Source organism: Antrostomus carolinensis, unplaced genomic scaffold (genome assembly GCF_000700745.2).
Source record: "Antrostomus carolinensis isolate BGI_N321 unplaced genomic scaffold, ASM70074v2 scaffold29607, whole genome shotgun sequence".
NCBI classification, from domain to species: Eukaryota; Metazoa; Chordata; class Aves; order Caprimulgiformes; family Caprimulgidae; genus Antrostomus; species Antrostomus carolinensis.
In genome coordinates this window covers 40,180-64,421 of record NW_010327113.1, presented here as the reverse complement: position 1 = coordinate 64,421, position 24,242 = coordinate 40,180, and the positions used below count along the sequence as shown (strand labels likewise).

General features: G+C 37.0%; 1 protein-coding gene across 1 annotated transcript in view; it reads left to right on the top strand.

Moving 5' to 3' along the window:
• Window positions 1-368: 368 nt before the first annotated feature.
• Window positions 369-24,242, top strand: part of SLTM (SAFB like transcription modulator) — a gene marked incomplete at its 5' end in the record, with an annotated part of 25,001 nt that continues 1,127 nt past the window's right edge. The window contains 19 exons of the mRNA XM_029085919.1: window positions 369-456; window positions 8,855-8,919; window positions 9,214-9,396; window positions 9,758-9,805; window positions 10,835-10,862; window positions 12,219-12,687; window positions 13,244-13,293; window positions 15,259-15,377; window positions 16,989-17,138; window positions 17,229-17,338; window positions 17,427-17,587; window positions 17,901-17,992; window positions 18,216-18,379; window positions 19,452-19,626; window positions 20,364-20,488; window positions 21,383-21,553; window positions 22,539-22,853; window positions 23,308-23,458; window positions 24,216-24,242. The exon at window positions 24,216-24,242 is cut by the window's right edge and continues 119 nt beyond it. Of these exons, the coding sequence (XP_028941752.1) occupies window positions 369-456; window positions 8,855-8,919; window positions 9,214-9,396; window positions 9,758-9,805; window positions 10,835-10,862; window positions 12,219-12,687; window positions 13,244-13,293; window positions 15,259-15,377; window positions 16,989-17,138; window positions 17,229-17,338; window positions 17,427-17,587; window positions 17,901-17,992; window positions 18,216-18,379; window positions 19,452-19,626; window positions 20,364-20,488; window positions 21,383-21,553; window positions 22,539-22,853; window positions 23,308-23,458; window positions 24,216-24,242 (2,691 nt within the window). The remainder of the gene's footprint in view (window positions 457-8,854; window positions 8,920-9,213; window positions 9,397-9,757; window positions 9,806-10,834; window positions 10,863-12,218; window positions 12,688-13,243; window positions 13,294-15,258; window positions 15,378-16,988; window positions 17,139-17,228; window positions 17,339-17,426; window positions 17,588-17,900; window positions 17,993-18,215; window positions 18,380-19,451; window positions 19,627-20,363; window positions 20,489-21,382; window positions 21,554-22,538; window positions 22,854-23,307; window positions 23,459-24,215) is intronic.

Here is a 24,242-nt window from a genome sequence, read left to right as displayed (position 1 = left end):
GGACGAGCCGCAGGGCTGGTAGTTGCTGTAGGGCTTCTGGGCTTCCCTTCCTCCTGTTTTTGTGCTGCCCTTAATGTCATTAGGGATGTTGTAGCGTCCTTCTAGTGTTATGTTTCCAAAGAAAAATGTGATGGTCCTTGATAAGCTCTCCTTTGAAAATAACATTTTAAAAGCTTAAACTCTTGCCATTATTGTTAGTGTTCCCCTCCCTCTCTTCCAGCTTTAGGGGAAAGGTTTAACCCAAAGTGCTTTATGAATGCTTTTGCGATGGAAAAAAAAAATAATAGTGTGGCTTGCTGATTTCTGCTGAAGTCAAATTATTTAGCTTTCCACTGAAATCCATTAAATTTTTTTTTTGTCTTATTTAGGCTATTGAAGAGGAGGGAGGCGATCCAGATAATATTGAAGTAACTGTTTCAGCTGACACACCCACCAAGAAACCAACTAAAGGCAAAGGTTGGGATCTGTTGATATACATTACATTCTTAAGCAGTTTTTGTTGCATATATTACTTTAAAGAAAGAACATGGAACTGTGGCCTGTAGTTTTGACACAGTTGTGACTGTTTATGACTTCTGTCATGTAAGATGTCTCTTACCTTACTCATCTGTTTTTAGTCACTGTGTATAGGCAACGTATAGAGATGCTGGATGTATATGGAAAATGGGAGAGTTACGACGTGTTACAAGGTAGTGGCTGTACTGCCTGCAGATCCTGGAGGCTTGTGCTGGGTGTGCTGAGGCTGCATAGATGATCTGTGAGATTTTTGGAATATGGTGTGTTAACAGAGAAGATCCTGAACATGGAGTATTAGAGGTGCAAAGTGGGTATAGGAAGTGCTGTGTGTCTCTGGTGCTGGGGGTGGATATCTCTCTAGTGTCCAAGAGTATCTGTGCAATAGCAAGAGGACAACTAAGAGGTTGTTTAGCCACGAGTAGATGCTGGACTTAGGCTTATTCAGTGTACAGTAATATGCGGTAGGGGATCACTGCCTGAAGAGGACTGTGTTGTATGAGTTTATTAGCATACTCTTTACTGAAAACAGGAATTCTAAATATGAATTTCCTGAATGGGCTCTGAAGGCTCACTCTGAAATGTCTAATGAAGAGATTTTAGATAATTACTTAGATCATAGACTGATCTGTTTGGCAGTGATTGTGTTGGCTCTGTTTTCTTTTGCATAAGTATTTAAAGATTGTTTTTTGAGTTTGGGTTCTTGGGGTTTATTTTTTTTTTGGGGGGGGTTTTCTGTTGTTCTGGGAGCATCCATAATCAAGTAATACTGGGAAAGGAAATGTCTGTTTTATGCATAGCATTCTTCATTGAACACACATGCTAAGATTGTTCATACATGTGCTATTGATACCTGTTTTGGAAATGATCAATCTTAAACCACTGTCACTTGTCTTAGGCTGTGTTTTGTGGTGGAAGCGATTTATTCGTGCTTTTGTCTGGTGCTGTGAATGGGGAATTTAATAATAGAATCTATCTGCTTAGAAAGTTTGAATAACTTATCTGTACTTTTGACACACTAGAAAAGTGAAAGGAAATAAACTGTTTCACAATGTGGTTTCATTTTCTTCTGTGATATTACTTTATTCCCTACTCTGGAAAGCTAACTGATGCTTAAGAAAACTACACAGAAGCTAAATAAGGAAATGCTTTTCCAATTTTTTGTGTACAGATCTAAATGGCTACTTGTTCTACTGTGATGAACTCTTATCTGCTGCTTTTTCATCCACCTGTTCTCCAAAATAATATAGTGATCTGCATAATATTCACCTGGCTTCTTGTTTAGTTGTACTATTTTGCTTCTGCAAAGGTAGTTTGCCTACTAGTGATGCTGCTGCCTGAGGCAGGGCTTCAGTAGCTGATCCCTGCCACTCTTCTGTGGAATTGAATCGTATGACATGTATGTTCTTGGTATACCTCGAAGCAAAATACAACTTCCATGAAGTTCTTACCTGCTCACTTTGCAGGCTTAAGAGTTTTTCCTCATTACTTTTTGGAGTACAGGTTTTATGAGCAAATTTTGTGCCAAAAATATGAGAAGTTCACACTGTTAATCTTCAAGTGTGGAACAAGAAAAGCTCACTAATTCATGTAGGGAAGATCTTTTTTGATATTACTGGTTTACTTCTAACTGTAAGAAAGAATATATTATTTCTTTTTAACTATTACCTGTGCATGTGTTAGCTGCTGATTCTGATGTTATCTTCCTCTCTGGTGCTTTCTGCTGAAATGTGTTACTAGTAACCAGAAAAGATCCCTCCAAACTTGTAAATCTAGCACTTTAAAAATCCATTCCCTAATATGTTACTGGGAAACTTTCAAAGATAGGTATTTGTTGGAGTTACAAAGAAAGTATGGCCTCAGAAAAGGCCAGGGAATGGGAGTAATGGATAAAGCTCCTTACAGCAGCCAGAGACAGACAAATGGGAGGGAGGAAGGAAGTTTCCCTTATGAAAAATCACAAACTATGTCAGATGGCTGTTGGTTTTAAAAATGAATGTCTTTAGTAGCCAGTTTTACTGGAACTCTTAAGGTCTGTGGAAAAAGTGAGATGTCTAATTCCGTAGCACTGTCTATTAGAAAAACTTGATCTGGTATATCGATGCAGGCTGAATTAGAGAGAGGATAGTGTGTGTGTGTGTGTGTGTGAGTGATACATTTGTTTTCCCTCTCATTGCTTTTTTTTTTTTTTTGTGTATGTTGACAAAAATAGAGAAGAATAGGAATGCGGTTAGGGGTGGGACTTACTTTTGTAGCATAGGATTTTGTAGTGGCCTGATAAATTGATTTATCAAACGAGTATATACTGCAGATTTTTAGTGGACTGTGAAAAGCGTTTGACAATGATGACTCAAAGCCAACTTTGCTAGGAGCCAGGGAACGAACGTCTGTGCAACACTGAATAGAAGAGTGAGGCCTTGACTAAACTAGTTTGAATGCAGACCTTCTTTCTCTCTTAAAATAAACAGCACCTTAGCAGTGTCCCATACCAAGTTCTGCAGCATAAGATATTGTATGAAAAAGGAGTAATATTCAAAATAGGGTGTTCACTGACTTGCCCAAAATTGAGCTAACACAGAGGGAGTCATGTGCATATTCACTGGGAAGGTACATAATCATAGGACTTTGCATCATGTCTTAAAGAATGCTTGCAGAAGGATTCTGTAATCCAACAAGAATCCTTGATCAATCCTGTATGCAAAGTTAGTAAAAATCTAACGCTTTTTCCAGAAGCTAATTTAATTAAATACTGGGGGTAAAGAAGAACTGCAGAACAGTTAATCAGAAGAGCTATACAGGTGAGACCAGTTGGTTTTGCCAATTAAAATTTGAAAACTTAAAGATGGAACAAATACCAAGTGTTTTCATCTTTAATTGCCTCAGCTGTGCCTCTGCACCCTGAAATTGAGTAGCTATGGACAAATTTTTCTTTTTGTACAAAGATGACAGTTTTCAAAAAAAGGTGTTCTTTTCAAGCCCGAACATTCTGATGCTTATTCTGGTACCTAGGGGAAGTTACTTTAATGCTAATATGAAATATTTTTCAAATGTTTCTGATTTGAACATTCCTTTGAAGTATCTGCAATCAAAAATATTGTGGCATATTGATACATCATAAACTGGTGATTGAAAGTTACTTTTCTGCCAAGTTTTGGAATTAATGTGGATGAGGAACAGATTTTAGGCTACGCAATTTTAATCTCAGAGTATTAATGTGAGCAAAGATGTTTGTTTCCTGTTCTTCATGTTTCTGAGGCCAGTTAGACACCTATTACCTTGTGTCTTAAGTACTCCTAGGTTCCAACTGAATTTCCAACTTGACAATACTGTTTCTTAGATCAAATGCTGACAACTGACAGTGGCTGGCTGATACTATTGCCCAAATAATTTTGACTTCTTTGTTTAGTTACTTAAAAAAAATCCCCCAAACCCCGCCAAAACAACCTCTAAATTATACACAGTTGGCCTTCAAAAGGAGAGTGGAGTGGCGGAAATAATCTGTCATAATGTCATCTGTCCTTTGAGTATTAAAACAACTACTTTAACAAAGTGTCAGTTCATTATTTCTTCTTCTGTTTGAGTCCTTAACATCCATTACTGTAGTTCTGTGATTTGATTTCTGAAACACTGTGCTGCACAGTGAGCTTGCCTAGAGGTGGATCAGAGTGCTCCTGCCCAGTGAATCGTTGCTGGAGAAAGACAGGGATTCTCAACTGCACTGAAAATTGGTGTTTTGTGGCCGTTACATACATGACATAGTCTGTGGGGTGCTAGTACAAATGCCTTGATTTTAATTTAAATAACCTAAGGGTTGGTTTTTCTTTTCTAAATAAATATTTTTCAGAATAAATTTTCTAAATGAATCTTCTTCCTGAGCTGCTTTGACCTGCTTTTAAAAATTCTTTTATTTTTTAAGGCAAGCAGGTAGTTTCTTTGTTGCTTCTTCTCAATGGCTGGTTCTGTTGGTCTGCTCTGCAGTTGCTGAATAAAATAGTAAATATTGAAAAGTGACTTCTTCAAATGTTCTTGGGGGGGGTGTGCCCTTTTACACTGTGCTGTTGCACAGCTCATTAGGGGTTTTAATGTTACAAGACGCATCTATCTTAATAGACTCACAAAGTAGGTTTGTTAATTTATTATTATTTCTAGGTATCTGATGAGCGGTGTTCAATCACTCTATATATCCCTAATAAATTTCAAGTATTTCTGTCAAGATTAAACCAACTTTCTCACATGTATTGCTCAAGTTAGAGTACATTATAAGGAAATGAATACATTCTCCTCTTTTGAGGAAAGATTTATTTAAGTTATTTGTAAAGAGGACATTTCTTTTAAATTAGAGTTCTTGCATCTTAATGTGTAGATAATGTATAGAAAAGAATCTTTCTCCGAAGGGAGGGAATTATTAAGCTAAATACCTGAACTCACTATTGATGATATAAATTTAAGATATTGTAAATTGTAATCATCAGTTGAAAAATAACATGTAGACTGAACCTTGGAAACACTTTGCATAGGTGGTTCCAATATTGGAAAGTTGTTTGCATCATTTAAGTTGTGATATATCATAGCTTATTGAAGCAAGATATAAATGGTGTACAACAAGCTGTAGGTAAGGCTTCTGTGTGCCCTCAAATAGGAAGATGTAATATTGCCAGATACTTCCCAAGTAATTTAATTAAGGTGAGGGTGAGTGATATCTCTAATGAACTGCTCTAGAAAATGTTATGAATGCTTAATCATATGATTACAAATGCTGTCAAATCTTACGAGCAAGTCGGTGATTCTCTGGAGAGTATCTGACTTTGGAAAGTACAACCTTTATAAAAAACATAAATGACTAAGAGCAGTATCCTGCAGACACTGTAGGAGACTTAAATATTCTTGTTACGGTATGATACCATTTAGGAATACAGAAATGTAAAAGGATTATTTGCTTTTGTTAATATTGTGGCAAATGGTACTATTCAAATTGCAGCAGATTTCCTAACTAAAGAGTGCTATAGTGAGTTTATTCCATTGTAAAGATTCTTTCACATTTCTCCTTTTTGACTCCTGTCCCATGTTTTTAATGAATCTTTAGCATCAGGTACAACAGAACCCTGTTGGGGGTTTCATCAGGAATGCTAGAAGAAATGCAAACACTAATTCTTACAAAATTTTATGATGAGAGCATCACTCTACTTTGGCATGAGATGCAGATGTCTGGTTTGTTTAAGACTTGTCTAAAATTCTATATTTTATTCTAATTTTCTAATTTTAAATTAGAAAATTCTAATTTTCTATAATTCTGTATACACTTGGGTAGCCTGAATTTGCTGTGTAGAGGACCGTGAGTAGGTAGAACAAGCTTATGCTACCATAAGGCTTGTAAATGAGATGAAAGCTAAACCTGCATAATGTTAAACTAACATTTTAAAGATGCTCTAAATCTTTTACATACTTCTAAGGAGAATATTCATTCTCTGTAAATAGTCAGTTGCCATTTTATGGTGTGTAGCAATTGCCCTGGCAAGAAAAGGGATTGAGCATGGCTTATAAAGGAGTGCCGTCATTCCAAAGTAAATTAGTATTTGTGTTGTTAGGCACCCAGATTTGTGGCGAGTGCTGCTTACGCCATTGTCATTTTTGGTAGCCACTGCATGGATAAACCTGTACGTAATTTTATCATGTGTTGACAACTTGTATGATTTGAGACCTGCTATGGCTGTTGTCTGCGCAGAGATCCAACTGTTCTGACTGTAATTGTTAACTTACCTTTTAATCTCAGTTATTCTCCTCAAAGTGATGAGAGTCTTGAATAAGTTCACAGAAACAGTTTCTGAAAGCTGTTCGTTGCAATCTGACTTTAGTTATGTGAACATATGAGCTAAGTGTGCCTTTCAGTAGCCCATTATGGATGAGTATCGTGTGGAAAAGTGTTGAATTTTTGTGGGTGCTGGCTTTTTGGCAAGTTACTGTACCAACATCTGAAAACCATCTGTATCAGAACCTTGAAGTGCCACTTTTGAGCAATGTGACTCTAACCAGACCAAAGTAACCTGAAAAACAGAACTGAGAGGGAAAGCAAACTTTCTACCACTTTCTGGCTTGAAGCCGAAAAAGTGAAGGTAATTTTTCAGGTCTCCTTATGTCTTGGAATACCTCTGGTACTCAGAGTAAGTGGGACTTAATGCAATGAAAGACAGACTAAAGAAAGGCTAGTGAAAACATGTATTCCTGTCTGGCTTCATTACTGGAAGGTGTAGCTTCCTCTTGATGAGGGCATGTCAATAAAATATAGTTTTCTAGCTGCCATTGCAGAATGATGGGACTAACTTGAGGTAGCTTTGTCCATTTTTTTTTCCCCTATTCCCTATAAAGTCTGGGTTCTAGTTCACCTGCCACATTTCCTCGGGCAAAGTGAGTGAATTTAAATAGCTTTCATGACAGTACATGCTAGGTAGTTGCTAAATATGTTTAGCATCTGCTGTGCATGTTTACCTGTCTGTGTATGCTTAGCTGGATATGGGATGCAGGAAAAACTTGGACTTTCAGGTTTAACAAACTAAAGAACTGAAATGTGAGAGGAGTAAAACAGAAGAGAGTTGAATGTGTGTAGAAATCCTTACTGTCTCACTGTTTTTTACTTATATTGAAGATATCTATGGCTGTAGAGTCTATCAGAAAGTGCTAAAATAGTAATATAAAATTTGGATTAGTCTTGCTTTCAGGCATCAGTTATGATGTGTATCAAAAACTGTCCTTTCCAGTGTTAAGTGCACTCCTCTTTCCAAGGAAAGCTAGCTTTCCTAACCTTAGCTGTGCTTCTGGCTTTTTGCATCAAAATCTCACAAATCTCTTGCATTACAGATATGAAACAGGAGTGTTTTGTTTGTTTTAAATCAAGTAAAATCAGTGGCAAGATCTCCTTATGCATTTAGATATGAATGTTTAGATCTCATGTTTTGCAGTCATAGAAATGACTTTTGCCATGCATCTTTTCCTGGAGACAACTGTATGTCTGAACTCAAAACAACAAAATGCTGTGTATAGGAGTACTGTCAGAGTGCCACCTTTCATTGAAACGAGTAAAACCAATTGGAATTTAAGTAAAATTAATACAGTATCTCTCTTCTTGCCCTGTAGTTGAGTAGTTTCCAGCTTTGAAATGCAATTTACGAACTGTGTATGAAAGACCATGGAAATTAATTGCTGACAAAAATTGACTATTCCACATAGCAGAAATGTCCATACTGTGTCAAACTTCAGCTTATGATTTTCTTTTCTGTTCTTTTTGAATATCTATAGGATTGATTTAGCCATCCATTAAAAGCTGAAGGGATAAGGGAAGATGTGATGTCAAAAAATAAAGCATTAAGTGCTGATCAGGACTGCCAACTCATTTGCGTATTAAATTGACACTGAGTTTCAGTAGAAGATAGTAAAGCTGCTTCCTAACAGAGCTGCTTTTATACCTTGAGCTACACAGGCTAATCTTTGATAGAATGAATCAGAGAGAGAGTGCTCTACAAAGGATGTGTTTGTGTGGAGACATTTTTATCTCGTGTTCTTTGGTCTTGTTTTTGCAGAAGATTAAGGAAATGCAATGGGTTGCAAAGTGAACTCTGTCTAGCCATCATCTCCACAGAACCATTTTTATTAGAGGGTAGTGTGCCTGTGCTGGAAGAACAGAGTTCTTTAATGGAATATGCCCTTAGTAAAGTATATGTAGAAAACCTAAGTGCTTTACCTGACTCAATTCTTCTGCCGATTGTTCCCTCTAGTGATCAAAAGGTCTGAAAAAGGTGGCTCGGAGAGGCTGTGCAATTGCCAAACTTGTGGATACTCAAAAACATATATAGATGAAAACCTGAGCAATCCAATCATACTTGGAACTTAGCTCTCCTTTAGAGCAGGAGGCTGGGTGGACTAGATGATCTTTAGAGGTCCCTTCTAAACTAAATTCTAAATTTCTCACTGATGCTAATCCTATAAAGTAAGGCCTTTCCGAAGCCTTAAGTCATAAGGTCTAGTTACCTCCAGTAATTGTAGAAATGTACACTTTAGTGTTATTCTGAATTCCATTATCACTCAGAGTAGAAGGATTGGTATTAAAATCACTAACTTGGATGTAACTGCTTGTTTATGCAACAGCATTGATTGTTCATGCTCAGTCAGCTGGCGTTTTTCCTCCTCGCCTTAAAAACACTCAATTTTGGGAGGGGTATATTGTAGTGAACAGTTCAGATAAACTAGAGCATATAGAGAATAATAAACCAAGGCCCAACATGTAATCAGTATTGAAACAATGTCTGCTCTATGTAGCAGCTCTAGTCATTAGCATGTCCTGTCATTTCAGGTAAAAAGCAGGAAGCTGATGAATTAACTGGTGATGCTTCAGTTGAAGATGATTCCTGTGTCAAGGTAATAAAAGTATGTACATTTTTTTTTTCCACAGTTTTTATCTATTTTCAATGTTTGGCTTTATTTACCAAAAAAGCTTCTATTTTCTTTGAGTTGGTTTATCTGGAAGTTTGGAGCGTTGTTTTTACTGTGTTCGTAGCTGTGATGCCTAAGTGTCTGAAAATCTGGGGGATTTTTAAACATGCTATTAATTCCTATTAAGAATGTGATAGAGTTTGTAGAAACAGTGGTTCTAGCAGTGAATTTTCCAGAATACCCCTAGTTAAGCCAAATATTTGTTTTTCACACCAAAAGGAAAGTGAATTGGAGACTCAAGATGCAAGTGATCAAGATGGAAATGATGAATTAAAGGACTTTAAAACTGTTGAAGATGAGAACTTGAATTCTAAAGAACTACCATCTGTAGAAAAGAAAAGATACCACAACCTGGAGCCAGCAGAGACAACAGAAGATGCAGAAAAGGATTCTGAAAGTCAGGTACTTTGTTGGATTTTACATGCATTTTTATCAGCAAAAATGTACATTTTTCTTAGTGTGTATTACTAGGCAGTAAGAACTAGTTTTTCAGTTTGTCTTTCTTGCTTATCTCTGAAACATTATTTGGTACTTTTTTTTTTCCTGTTCTCCCCGAGTTTCCCTGGTACTAGTAATGACATACATAATCTGAACACTGAACTGAAAGATGCAAGTCACAAGAACTACTTGTTGATGTTGACCTTACTGATTGTGTATCCCCTTAACTGAAATATATTCTGAGTTAGCTGAATCTCTTGACTCTCTGAATGTTTAAGTGTCTTACAAATAGTTTGCTGAGCAAGTCCCTTTTATGTTCTCGTAGGAAAATGAAGGTCAAGACATCGAAGATTATGCTTTTCCAACTGCTCCTGTAAGTTTCAAATCAGTTCTGTTAAGCTGATTTTCATGTCTGTTTACTTGGAAAAGATCATTTTAGACTGGCTTTTTGTTCCAGCATGCATCTTAGAGTCAGATGGTGTAATACAGTAAAGGTAAACAGTATGGGAAACTTTCATTCTTTTTCTTTTTTTTTTTTTTTTTTAATGCAAATAATTGTGATTTCCAAATAAGATGCCCTATTTAAATGCAGATTCATGTCTACAATTTGGGACTATTCAGTGCATAGACTTAACAAGGAATATTTTTTCAAATTCTCTTGAAAACGCTTCAAAGGGCTATGCCAAATGCTAATGTAGTATATACAGCCTACACAGGAGTTTAGAACTCCTGTTTTAATGTAGAAATTTGCCTTTGGAGAATGTTTGGGGCAGGGGGAGGTGGCAGTTGTTTGGGGTTGGTTGGTTGGGTGTTTTTTTGTTAATACTAACATCTATAACATCTTTAAGTTCAGAAATTCATTCTGAGTTACACAGATTTGATGTCTGAGAAGGGACATCTCGTGGGACATGTCTTGCTCAATGAGGTTAATGAGAAATAAGTAAATACCTATTAAAATCACAGTTTCATTTTAAAGTCCATGCTGGAGGAAGTCTGCCTAGTTTCTGACTTCTGTCCGAAGCTTTTAAAGCTAATGACGGATTGCTTGCATTTCATTGAAAGTAGTAATCAGCAGTGTGATATCCATTCTGAAGGCTTTAGCAAAACCTGGGACAATTTAGAAATGTCCTGTTCAGTTAAGGGGGGAAAGAAAATAACTGTGTGTTCCAACCAATTGCAAACTGCAAGTGTTGCAGGTGGATGCCAGTGAAGTTTCTTACAAATTTTCAGTGATTTGACAAGGGAGGTGCACAGGCTTGGTTTCTAGATCATCTTTTCTTTAGAAACAGTCTTCAGTTTTTTAATTTGCCTTCATGCGATAGAAATTCTGTGGAAAATATGAACTGTTCTGCTTGAAGTTTTAAAGTAGGAGACATTTAGTCTTGACTTCCTTTTCTTGCAGGATGGTGAAGATGAAGAACATGAGAAAGGTATGTTTAAAGTTTAATAGAGTTGAGAGGTCTTTAGTCTTGTAGAGCAGGCAACTTTATCTTGTAATATTCAATCTCTCTACTAACATTAGGCTTATCTCCAGTACTAAGAATCAGTTGTCTCCTTATTAAGCTCAGCACCTGGAATCATTGCAGTCAGTGGGTTTATTTCACTCCTAAGAGTTATCTTACTCTTAAGAGTCGATTACAGTACTTATCAGTTACTGTGGTGGATGTAAAATACAACTGTAATACTATGATTCTTAATGAAAAAAAACATAGTATTCAAGGACTCTGACTTTAATATACGGTAAGTCTTGATGCAGAAGCTTCAAACTTGCACTGCAGTAACTGATGTTTAATTGAGTGAAATGATATACCCTTACACTGAACTTGAGCACCCAACAAATGTATGGACCATCATATGCTTGGCTTAGAAATACCAGTTGTATATAGGGTGATAAAACAAGTGTTTGGAAACCTGTGGAGTGGCTACCTTTTTTTTTAAAGCTGTGCTTATTAGTGAAACTATAGAAGGAATGTAATGGATTTGGGCAAACAGACTTCCTGGACAGAAGTCTTAAGGATTCTACATATTGTGGACTAGATGGGACACGGAATACCGTCACTTTACACAAGATGGAATAAACACATTACTGAAGTTACAGTATAAAACTACAGACTCCATGTTTACGAGGGACCCTATGGCTGAAGAATCTCATCTGCACAAATCCAAGAATATGGTTGGAGATGCCTGTGTGGGACTGAGATGGAAAATCTGTCCAGTGGATGAAGACAGAGAACCGTTTGTCTACGAACTCTGGATTAAAGGTCTCTCTTCCACTTTCTGCAGCAGCCTTGTACAGCTAACTTGACTGCCAAACAACTGCTTAGGAAGGAAAAGCAAAAGAGAACACCAGCGTGGAAGACTGACTGAAATGCTCCAAGACTGTAATTCTTTCGGATTTGGGAAGGTTAGAAGTCCTAGAACCAGGAAGATTCAAAGAGAGATTAAATCAAACTGTGAGCGTCCAAAGCAACTATTTTCTTCTGGAACACTAAATCCTAAACTGGAAAATGGATACTTCTTATGAAGAACGGGTACCTCCAGGATGGAACCATGTTCTCCCTCCTAATATTTTGGTATTTGTCTCTAGAAAAATGTGTTGTGCCATGAAGAATAAGTGATCCTGGGTAAAGGATTTATATTTGTGTTAATACACCTTGTGTTTTTTTCTAACCTTCCATCAGTGCTAATAACTGGCTTTGTATTTTCTAGGTCCTATTCTAGCTTATGCATATGAAATTGTTTAAACTTCTTCTTTTGCCATATTTATTCCTGTTAAATCCTCTTAGATAAAGCAGGTTCTGGTGATGGTACACAAGAAGTATCTAAACCTCTTCCTTCAGAAGAAAGCCTAGCTGAGGCTGATCACACGGCTCATGAAGAGATGGAAGCTAACACCTCTGTGAAAGAAGCTGAGGATGATAACATATCGGTTACAATCCAGGCTGAAGATGCCATCACTCTGGATTTTGATGGTGATGACCTCCTAGAAACAGGTAAAAATGTGAAAATTACAGATTCTGAAGCAAGTAAGCCAAAGGATGGGCAGGATACCATTTCACAGAGCCTGGAGAAGGAAAGCAAGGACTATGAGATGACTGAGAACCATAAAGATGGTAAGAAGGAAGACTGCGTGAAGGGTGATCCTGTCAAGAAGGAAGCCAGAGAAAGTTCAAAGAAAGCAGAATCTGGAGACAAAGAAAAGGATACTTTGAAGAAAGGTCCCTCGTCTACTGGGGCCTCTGGTCAAGCAAAGAGGTTTGTTTTTCTATGTCAGTTCTTTACGATACTGAGTACCAGCATTCAATAAGATCACTCTACATTAAGGGGGTAGCAGCAAGAATCTTATAATTAGTATCCTATGCTCCTGCCTATATATTTTTTTTGACCGCCATAAGTTACTTTCTAAAATTCAAGATCTTCGTATAGACACTATGTCCTACTGATTGCATTGTCGAATTGTCAGCATTTATTTATTTTTTTCAAATTGACGATTTTTTTAAATGTCCTTGTGATGATGGTAATGAACAGCTATCAGTTCTAAGAACACAAAATGAAGTCAAGTCCCCGTCCTGAAATCTGGAGAAGATTGCCATATATCCACTGAATAGAGTTGTCAGAAAATCTAGATCTTCAGGCATCTTGGGGAAAATCAGTGCAAGAATCCATAAGGGAATCATTTGTTCAAATATACAGTCTAGCCCTTTTATTTTTTGAAATGTTAACTTGTCTATTAGTATTAGTAGTATAAAATGCAACACTTACCAAATTCTGTATTTTCAATTTTCTTCTGATTTTTAATTTGCTTCTCTAGCTCTACTAAGGAATCTAAAGAAAGCAAGACAACATCAAAGGATGATAAAGGTAACTATTACAAATTAGGGTAGTATTGCCTTGAACTAAATGCTTTCCCATTTGAGAAGTTGCTTGCCATGTACTAAATTGGTTTCTATAATTGAACTCATCCATCTGTAGTAAATGATCCTAGAGGTGCAGTAGTCATTAGCTATACATGTGCATCTATATTTTTTTTTTCTTTATGCCAGATTTCTTGTAATATCAAAAATACTTACTGTAAAGACTCAGTGAAAATATATTCTCCGATTTCAAAACACTTCTGGGAGCAAATTTCACTTAATGTTTCCCAACTCTCTGATTTCATGAGAAGGTGTCATTTTCAGATATGCCTTCTGTAACATGCAACGGTTTGGGTTGATGTTATACGCAGAACAAGCAAAAAATTGGAAGTACTTGAACATAACACCAATGAAACCTTTTGTCCTGATTCTAACTCATTTTTAATAAAGTGAACTCTCAGCCAAGTGTAACAGCTGAGATGCCAGCTAGCAAGGTTGCACTTGTGGCTGTGTAGTGCGTTAAAGTTGGACCTATTTGTCTACTTTGGACTTTCTGACTGTTACCATAAAACCCTGTAATATGATTACAAATTCACAGAGCAGAGTTCAAGAGCACATTACCAGTTACACTGATGCTTCATAGTTGAACAAATGCATTTGTTCATGTGTCTCCTTATTTCGTCTACTAGCTCTCAGCCAGAAACCTTTGTGACAGAATCTCTTCCATATCACTAATGGGTGAATGGAACTATACCTGATAAATGAATTCTGAGGAGAAATTTTTGTGACACATGTAATTCAGTCTTCTGTATATGCATGTCTGTTCATGATAGTTATATGCTTACAATGAAATTAAAGGAAGATACAGAAAATCTGCTTTCATGTAGCATATATGATAACTGTAATCATATTTTAAGACATGCTTACGATAGTTACTTAGCCAAAGCCAGTATAGTGGCTGTTTAATGATATTTTAAGTATATAATGGTTTATCAAGATATCTAGGATTATCAAAATAATCCTAGTTTGACAATAACTGAGTTTTGTTGCCTTTTGCTCTTAGTTCATCTTGATGCATTGAAGAAGGAAAACTACCCTTTTCATCAAGGTGGTTAAGTTAACTTTTAAAACTCTGCATACCACCAGATTTTCCAACTGTTTAGCTGGAGATCCAGTTCTGGTCTTGCCTGTATGACTGGCTCCATTTTCATGTACTCAAAAAAGCATTTAGCAGCAAACAACAACAAGCTGAACTAAATAATATAAGACTGAAAGATGTTGGGAATGAGATTACATGAATCTCTTGTTCTAATTCTGTATTGTTGAAAAAATGGCTATACATGGTGTTGGTCTTTAAGGCACATAATGTTTTTTCGGCTTTTCCTGCATACTACAGAAAATACTGAAGAAATCATTTTGGTGGGTTGCATCCAGTTCTACATCCAGCAGTACTTTTAAAAAGCTGCTCTGGATGAAGGGCAGATACTTCAAGAAGTTGTGGAAATTGACCACATTATTCTGGAGGCTAGGGTTAAATAAGTCTCTTCTATTTGCCTTTCTGCCATCTCCTTGGTACTGTGAGTAGTTTAAAGACGTACTGCTGAAGAACAAATGTTGGGTGCTAAAAAAAATTTTATTGAATGGAAGCTATTGATAAGAACCAGAAGTGGAAGCTAAATGTACATACCCAAACGAGGGGTGAAGCATGCCTTTAACAAAGAAATGTATGGTTTTTCTAGCTCTGTCGTTTGGGTATGAGTTAGCCAAGCTGTTGGTCTCAATACATGGGTAAATGAATGAAATCTTATGGCATATATTTTTTTTATATAGAAGTCTTTTCAAGAAAGGTAACCGGATAAACAGTTACTTAAAGGTAACAGGCTACGTTTCTCCTTTCAGCAACAGTTTAGTTCAATATTCATTGTACCTTTGTCTCCTTAATTTTTTGGCTGTTTTGTAAACCTTGTTTCAGGAAGTGCAAGCAGTGTTAGTGGTAGCAGTGGAAGTTCAACTAGAAACCTGTGGGTTAGCGGACTGTCTTCCAACACAAAAGCTGCTGACTTGAAAAATCTCTTTGGCAAATATGGAAAGGTATTTCATGGGGTGTGGTACCATGTGTGTTGTGTATGTCTCTTCCTCCTCCTCTGCTCAGTTACAGAAAATGAGTAATACTTGATTTAAATAAAAGTCTGAGATGAAACGTTTAACCAGTGTAATCTGAAAGAACTCCATACTTTCAGCATCTAGAGTGTGTGCTTACAGGAGGAACCATATGTTAATTTTTTAAGAAAATTTTTCTTCCTGTTGAGGTAAGATAGATGCAAAAGAAATGTCACAAATATGACTGGTACAGACTGGCACTTTATTTTTTTAATTAAACAGTGATGGCTATATTCTTCTATAGCAACTGTATTTAGCCACGAGTGTAAGATAATTTGCTAACCAGTAAAATTGTAATATAAACAGTCTTCATAGAACCTGCTGCTTTGGGACGCTGTTTTAAAAATGTGTTCTGTGTCTTATGGGAAAAAAAGATTAAAAAAATGTGACAGTAAATGTCTTTTCTTTAGGGTCTCTTTTAATGACTTAATGAATTTTTTTACAGGCTGATAAAACTAAGTCTGTTTTCCTGGATTTTGGTTTAATTTAACATACAAATTCCACAGAAAAATATACAATCTATATACGCTGAGCAGTCTTCTGAAAACAGTTTTTGTTGCAGTTCTCATTTTCTCAAAGGAGCTGCTGATAGCTGTGAATTCATAGCGTTTGTATAAGCCTGTGCAGTTATGACGTTACTGCGTCTTGGAAACTAGTTAGAACCTTAGCACTGTGAATATCATGTATGTGTACTGATTATCGGATATCTGATTTATCTAATGAATTTAGTAGGTGATTTTATTTAACGCCTTCACAAATGTTGAAACCTGAGAGCATATTTTGTTAAAACTTCCAATCCTTTGGCTGTTTTTGCTGTAAAGAAACTTGGTACCTGTGTTTTTTTAGCTTCCCAGTTTTAAATTAATTGGGAAAGACTTCATTTCTAAATGACTGTACCATTACAGGCTGCTAGAAAGATAAAATTGTTGCATTAGAGTATGACTACATCAAGAAGACTGGCTCCAGTAGTTACAGAAATTCTAGCAAGGAGCAGGAACACAAAGCTTAATGCTTTCTCAAGAAGCAGGTGTCAAAGAGCTGGTTGCTAAAATTGCTTAATTGACACATTTGCTAGATGCCTTTGAAGAACTGGCTCCCTCACTAAGTTACTACATAATACTGCTTATACCTTCCTGCTGTGAATTGTCAGCTGCTGACTTTTTTGTGGGGCTTTGTCTGTCAGAGACGAACCATCGAATTCAGATTAGTGGTGTTTCTGTGAATGAATTTTGACGGTAACTGTCAACAGAAACATTTAGATAATATGCATGAGGTTGTGACTGGTCAAAACAGGACGTAAGCATTAATATGCCTTGATGTGAAAGTTGAGATAAAGTTCTCAAAGCTGCAATTACCTGTGGAATTACATGCTTTTGAAAACTTGGAGTGTCAGTCTTTCTAGTGGGGCAGGTTTTTTGTTGTTGTTGGGGGGGCTTTGTTTGTTTTGGGTTTTATGTCCTAGGGTAAAAATATTATTGGAATAGCATTGCTTCGTTACTAGAAACCTGTCTCTCAAAACCTTTATTTTACCTGTTTATGTAGGTGCTTGGTGCAAAGGTGGTCACAAATGCACGAAGCCCAGGGGCAAAATGTTACGGCATAGTAACAATGTCTTCTAGTACAGAAGTGGCTAGATGCATTGCCCACCTTCATCGAACAGAGCTGCATGGACAACAAATTTCTGTTGAGAAAGTAGGTTTAATAAGATGAAAACCTCTCCCAAAAAAGACCCTTTCATGCAAGAATCTGTATTAACCTATTTGCTTTTGGGAAAAAATATAGGTGAAAGGTGATCCCTCCAAAAAGGAATTGAAGAAGGAAGGTGATGAGAAATCTGGTTCAAGTAGAAGCATGGGAGATAAGAAGACTACATCAAGTGATAAAACTAGCAAGTAAGAAATTTCACTTGTCTTGTGAAGTTGTGAAAAACCTCTAAGTTGAATTTTCCTCATCGCATTTGTGTGTTTATTTCCTAACAAGAACTCCGTCAGCGAAAAAAGAAGAAAAGAAATCTGAGAAATCTGAAAAAAAAGAAAGCAAAGAAGCCAAGAAAACAGAAGGTAAAGATGAGAAGAGTGATAATGGAGCAAGTGGCCCTAATCAAGAATCCACTAAAAAAACTGAAGAAAAGAAAAGAATAAGTATGCAATGTAGCCATGTTTCCTCCTGTTGAATCTGTGTGTCTGACTTGTTTTAGGGGCATGTTCTTACTCTTAGTTAAACACCTGTTCTTTTTCAGACTCCAGTAACATATATTACTTTAGAGCTGGTGTTAAAGCTTCCATATTTTATATTACTAATTAATTACAGACATGTGCTGGTATGCTTCTCCTACCAGTAACAGTTCAGTTTAGAGATTTAGAAATTTCACCAAGGAAAATCTGTAATAGGTAAATAGGGATGTGTGTGTTTTAAACCTTTTTTCTTTTCTGTTTTTTCTCTCCCCTTCACTAGGTGGTAAAAGCCCAGGTCAAGTTGTAGTTTTAGACCAAACAAAGGGAGACCAAGGCCACACTAGGACAGTTAGAAGGGGAAGGTTTGATAAAGTAAGTATCTATAGATTTGATGCAATCCTTATCTGATTTGATACTGCTTTACAGTTGATATTTACACTGAAGAGTCAATAAACTGTCACGAACTGTTAAGCTTAGATAGAAGCTTCATATGCTTTGGGATAGCTAAGTATTTAATGATACTTGAACATAGCATCCAGAAATCTCCCTAAATGAATGAGACTTCTGAAATAACCATTGTAATCTCTATCTATAGCCACCGATATTGAGGAACAAAGAGCGTATTATTCAAGATAAAGTGAAATTCAGGGAATACAGGGGTAGAAAGGATATCTTGCCTTTTGAAAAGATGAAGGAACAGAGATTGCGAGAACACATGGTTCGATTGGAAAGAATACGACGAGCTGTTGAACTCCGAAGGTAGTAATTCAACTTTTTGCTAAAGGCTATTTTATACATTAATTGATCAGAAACTATATTTAGAAATCTAATTAGAATGCATTCTGTCAAGCCTTTTACTCAGATGTTAAAGTCTGGGACTGTACCTAACAGTGTCTTTATATGAATTAACAGACTCCAGAGTTTTTGTTTAATATTTTAATAGCCATATATGTACACACATAGCTTAGTGTTTGTTATTGGGGGGTGGGGGGAATGTGTCATAAGTGCTACTGTATGCCAGTTTTCTTGTTGAAATTATATGAAGTTGACTAGGAGATGTGACCAAAAATAGTGTGTGGGGCTTTTTTGTTAGTTTTTTTTTAAAACAGAGAACTGTTGTATATCTAAATGACACATCAAGCATAATACAGTCTTGTCTATTTAAATAAAAGGACCAAATGGGTACACTGTTCTCTTCTGGTCTTTTCATATGTCCAGAAGTTTGCAAAGGATAGTTAAATGACTTGTGTTGTTAGCTGGATTTCTGTAAACAAATGAATTCCCAGCAAGCATAAAACTTAAAGGATTAAATGCCTTTCCTGCTTCTTGTAAGCCGTACTATATAGGACGTGGGAAGAAGAAAGCAAAATGAAGCTGTTGATAAGTATACCTAACACATGCAAGTCAGAGTTGTCAAGTTATTCTGTCCTATTTCTGGACATAAAACAATAGGTAATCTTTTTGTTAGCTTGAAGAGGGCAAGAGCTAAAATAGCAAGTACTTTTAAGATCCATAGTGTATTCATTGCTACACTGTTGCTACTGTCTGCAAATTAACAACATAGAAATATGAATCCAGCATAAAATACATCAAGAATGATGATTCTTAATGTAACATTTCCTAGTATCTATTATCTGCTTAAGTGGTTCTGTAGAATATGCTAAAACCGGTTTGGCTACTTAGAGCTAAAAGGAGGAGACTTCCAGGACTTTTGTCAAGAGCTTACTCTCAAATAGATTTTTTTTAATGTCTATGCTTGCCTAAGGTGGTGTTAGTTGTGGATAAGAAAATTTTTCAGATGAGTTTCTGCTACTTTTTTTTTTTCCTTTAGGCGAAGAGAAATTGCCGAGAGGGAGCGTCGCGAGAGGGAACGCATACGGATAATGCATGAACGAGAAGAATGTTTGCAGAGAGAAAGGGAACGATTAGAGATCGAAAGGCAAAAACTAGAGAGGGAAAGGATGGAACGGGAGCGTTTGGAAAGAGAGCGTGTTCGTATTGAACAGGTGTGCATATTACATTCTGGACTGCAGTACAGTATTGTTTAGGAGTATAACCCAGTTTGCACTTGTGGTGAATTTTTCTGTTCACCCTTCCACCCTAGCCATAAAAGAACCAACCAGACATTACATAATCCACAGTGTACAGTAACAAGTAATTTTCTATCTTGTTTGCTTGACTTGTGAGTAATTTGATGGCAAAATCTTGCTACTGGTTTATGCAGTGGCTATACATGTCTGTCTCCAAAACTGAACTACAGCAGATCATATTGCCCATATTAGCCTTTGTAATTTTCCTAGATTTTTCCTAGAGAATGTCACTGCAAACTTAATGAGATGTGTTTCTGGGCAACAAATACAGTAGCAATACAAGAAATTTCTTGGAGATATTTCTATCTAACAGAAAATAGCTTCCCTTGATCTGTAGTCTGCTTTTTTAGAGAAGTGTTCCTTATGTTCTTTGATCTTTGATGCTATCCAAGGATGCATTGTATCAGATAGCCTTTAATAAAAAACTATCAAGTATTCATAGAATCGTGGAATGATATGGGTTGGAAGGGACCTTAAAGATCATCTGGTTCCAATCCTGCTGCCATAAGCAGGGACACTTTCCCCTAGGCCAGGTGGCTCAAAGCCTCATCCAACCTCACCTATTTCCATATGCTTGCTAACTGTTCTATAGGTACCTCTAATGAAGAGCTATTTTGTTTGTTGTGTTTATTCACCCTTCCCTTTCATGGTAGGAACGTCGAAAAGAAGCAGAGCGTATTGCTCGTGAAAGGGAGGAACTTCGTCGACAACAGCAGCAACTGCGTTATGAGCAGGAAAAGAGGAATTCTTTGAAACGTCCACGTGATGTAGATCACAGGTACTCTAATTCTCAAACCACTGGTTTACAGTGCTTAGTAAAAATAAACAGCTACCAGCCTTGTGTCAGACTTTTAAAATGCATTTGTACCTGAAACAAGTCTTCAGAGAGCAACTGAATTTCTGGTATTTGTTTGGTTTTGACATCAGTTTATACCAACCATGAAACATACCTTATCTGTGGGAAGAGAGTTTGGAAATAAGAGAAGCATCCCATGAATTAATTATTATTATACAAAAAAAGCATAACAATTAAGTGCATTTGCTGAGAAAAGCTGCTCTTCTGCCTTAATGGTTGAATGGCGTCTACTTTGTTAAGAATTCACATTTCTGGTAAATGGATGGTTCAGGGCATCAGTGTGATGACTTTTAATTTTTACTGCAGCTGATGACACCTGTCAGTTGCTGCTGGAGCCGCATGAATTGAACTGGCTTTGATCTTTATTTGATTGTAAGAATAGGACTGAGACCTTAGCCATAAAATTGACATATCAGTGGTACAACGAAAGGTAATTGTCAGTTTTTGTAGTAGATACAGTAGCAGAACACTAATTTTTCTTCACCAGAGGAATAAAGGCAGCTTAATTTTTCAAGGCTACTGATTATACACTTTAGTATCTCACATGGTATACTGTTGCTTAGATTTTATTACATATTTTATTGGTATTTTGTCTCTTTAATTTGCACTTCAAACAGAGAGGTGCTTTGGGTTTGTTTTTTTTTGTTTGTGAAATGATTTTGTTCACCACTATTTAAAGAGTCTGCCACTGTTAGTGGCTTTCCAAAGGTCAAATGAGCATCTTTAAAACAGACAACTGGCTTTTAACAATTTTCTGCATATTAGGCCTTGATTTGGATACATGTAACTGATGAGGTGCATCTGTTTTGCTTAAAGGAGAGATGACCCTTACTGGAATGAGAATAAGAAGATGGCCCTTGATACAGATGCACGTTTTAGTCATGGTTCAGATTACAGTCGCCAGCAGAACAGGTTTAATGATTTTGATCACAGAGAAAGGGGACGATATCCAGAAGGTTCTTCTGTTCCATCATCTTCTTTTGATAGGTAAGTTCAGATAATAGGGCAAGTATTTGCCTGCCAACATGTCTGTGGATTCCCCTCTTAACTATTCAAAATTTAAAACAGTGCTAAAAGCTTTATACAGTTCTGACCCAGTAGAATTGCAGTAGTGCCCTGAATTTTCTTGCATCTTCATAACTGGCTGTTTATATCATGGAATCTAGTGTGCTTTTCTCCGAGGACTTTAAATTAGCTGCCTGGTGGTCTCTTTTGGGTGACATTTCAAAATAATTTTTGCAATTATTCCTCTTTCACATCTAGTCATAAGTGGGTTCCAGTGGATTAGATCTGTCCTGCTTGGCAACACATCTCCTTAAGAAGTTAGGCTAAATGCAAATGATTCAATGAGAGTTAAGAGCATTACTCACACAAGCCACATGCCTCAGGGTCTTTGCAACTGTGCAGTAAATGCTGGCTACAGATCCAACTTCATGTTTCCATTGAACATCTCCAATAACCATTAAGACCACACAGTTGTAGCTTCTGGGCTTCTACTTTGATGCTGCAGTGAACTAGAATTGTATTTTCTAGCTGAGTCAAGAAATCTAGCATTCCCTCTGCTTGATACTATGCAAAAAGGAGGCCCTACAATTGCTTAACTTGTACTGACCAAAATGTGAACAGATAAATGCATAAAGAAATTATAAACTGTCTGTAAGAACTCTAGTTCAAAATTACAATTGTAGAAATAAATATAATGTGGGGTGGGAAGGATCTTTGAGATATATACCACATGTATAGTAATAAATGTGTAATGTAAAGATGAATAATATTCTTGTATACTCGTGCATGTGCTTACCTGTGCAGAGAAATGGAAAAGTGGGGTTTTGCTAATTACTACGCTTCCTCCCCTAGTCCTGCCCAACGTGGGGCTCGAGGGTTGAGAGAGCGGCTGTGTTTGGCTGCTAGCCAAGTGAAACCACCACAATGGGACAGAAGCAAATGACTTTTTCCTACTTTAACAACTTAGGCGAGAACGTTTTGTAAATCAAGGTGAAGCAAAAAAGACTCGCCCAACAGCACGAAGAGAAGAGCCAGGCTTTGAGAGATATCCTAAGAACTTCAGTGAGTCCAGAAGAAATGAGCCACCACAACCAAGAAGTGAACTTCGAGATACAGACAGACGAGAAGTGCGAGGAGACAGAGATGAAAGAAGAACAGTCATAATTCACGACAGACCTGAAATACCACACGGTCGACATCCAAGAGAGACTGGTTCAAATCCACCTAGGCAAACAAATTGGAAGAGCGAGGGAGGCATAAGCACAGACAAACGGGATGGCAGGTAAGTTTGCTGGCTAACCAACAAGCTAGCGAAGGTACTGATTCGTGTAGAATTTATGCATAGTAGCAATTCCTCAAGAACTGATGCGTAAAGAGAGAACAGATCCCCTCCTAAGAGTGGCAAAGTCGCTTTCCAAAAGCAGTAGAAAAAAATCGTGTGTAGGTTGTCACATATGCTAAACCTCATCTGTAAACTTGATGCTGACTCCCAGCAGTCTGTCCTTAATCATGTGTAGCAACATATCTCAAGGAGGCTTTTGTGCAAGAATGCAGATGTAAACAAATAACATGTAAGCTTTAATTATTTAGAGAGCCATATAGATAGAAAAGAATGTTTGTAAGAAGCTAACTGTATATTGTTAGGAATCTGAAAAACAAAAAGGAGTTTTTGAAGTCTACATGTGCTATGATTTGGTACCCATTCTGTCACACTGAAACCCCAATTTTGATAAAAGCAATTTTTACAGAGGCGAGAGGCCAGATCGATCAGGAAGAGAAGTGTCTGGACACGTGAGAGGTGCACCGCCTGGCAGCCGCAGCAGTGCTTCTGGGTATGGAAGCAGGGAAGGAGAACGAGGTGCGATGGGAGAAAGAGGTGGAGGACAAGTGAGTAATCTGTTTGTGTGCATGAGTGAGAGACTGGAAAATGCAAAATCACACTGGAAAAATGAGCATATAGCATCACATAAATCATTAGCAAGCATTCTGGCTATTTTCAAGTTAGTTTTCTTTATTTTAAAGGTTCTATTTTGTTGTTCTTTTAATAAGCCAAGAAACTGCAGGAAAAAAATACCCAGTTCTTAGGTCTAGCATCGTTCAGGTAGATCAGAACAATACCTGAATGAGTTGATTGATTAGGCTTTTAAGCATTTGTTGTCATCGTATGTTTTCAGGGTCTTAACTTTACACTGCCTGCTACTTCCAAGTGTAGTTTGTTATTGTAATCTGTAATGTGCTACTGAGGAAAAAAACCTCCTGTAAGACTTGTCTTTAAAGTCTACAGACTAGGTGCTCTGTGCTACTAGAACCTGAGGCATTTAAAAAAAAATAGTGCTTCTGTAGCTATATGGAACATGCTTGTCAGTGATTATATGAGATCAGGGCAGAATTGGGAATAAAGTACAAGTTCATGGAACTTCACTCCCTGCAAACCTACACAGTCATTAAGTTCCTTTTTGTTATCTACAGTTATTTTTAACAGGACTCTTGTAAGCATGGGTTAGCTGTCTGTGGACAGAAATCTTTAAAGGTGCTTATATATTTTATATATAAGCTGTAAGCTTAACTTTCTTGAAAAGCTTGTTCTCTGTTGATACTGAAATATGCCTTTCCTTCTGAAAATGACTTTTCACTTTCTTACTAGCACTATAATGAGGACAGACATGTTGTT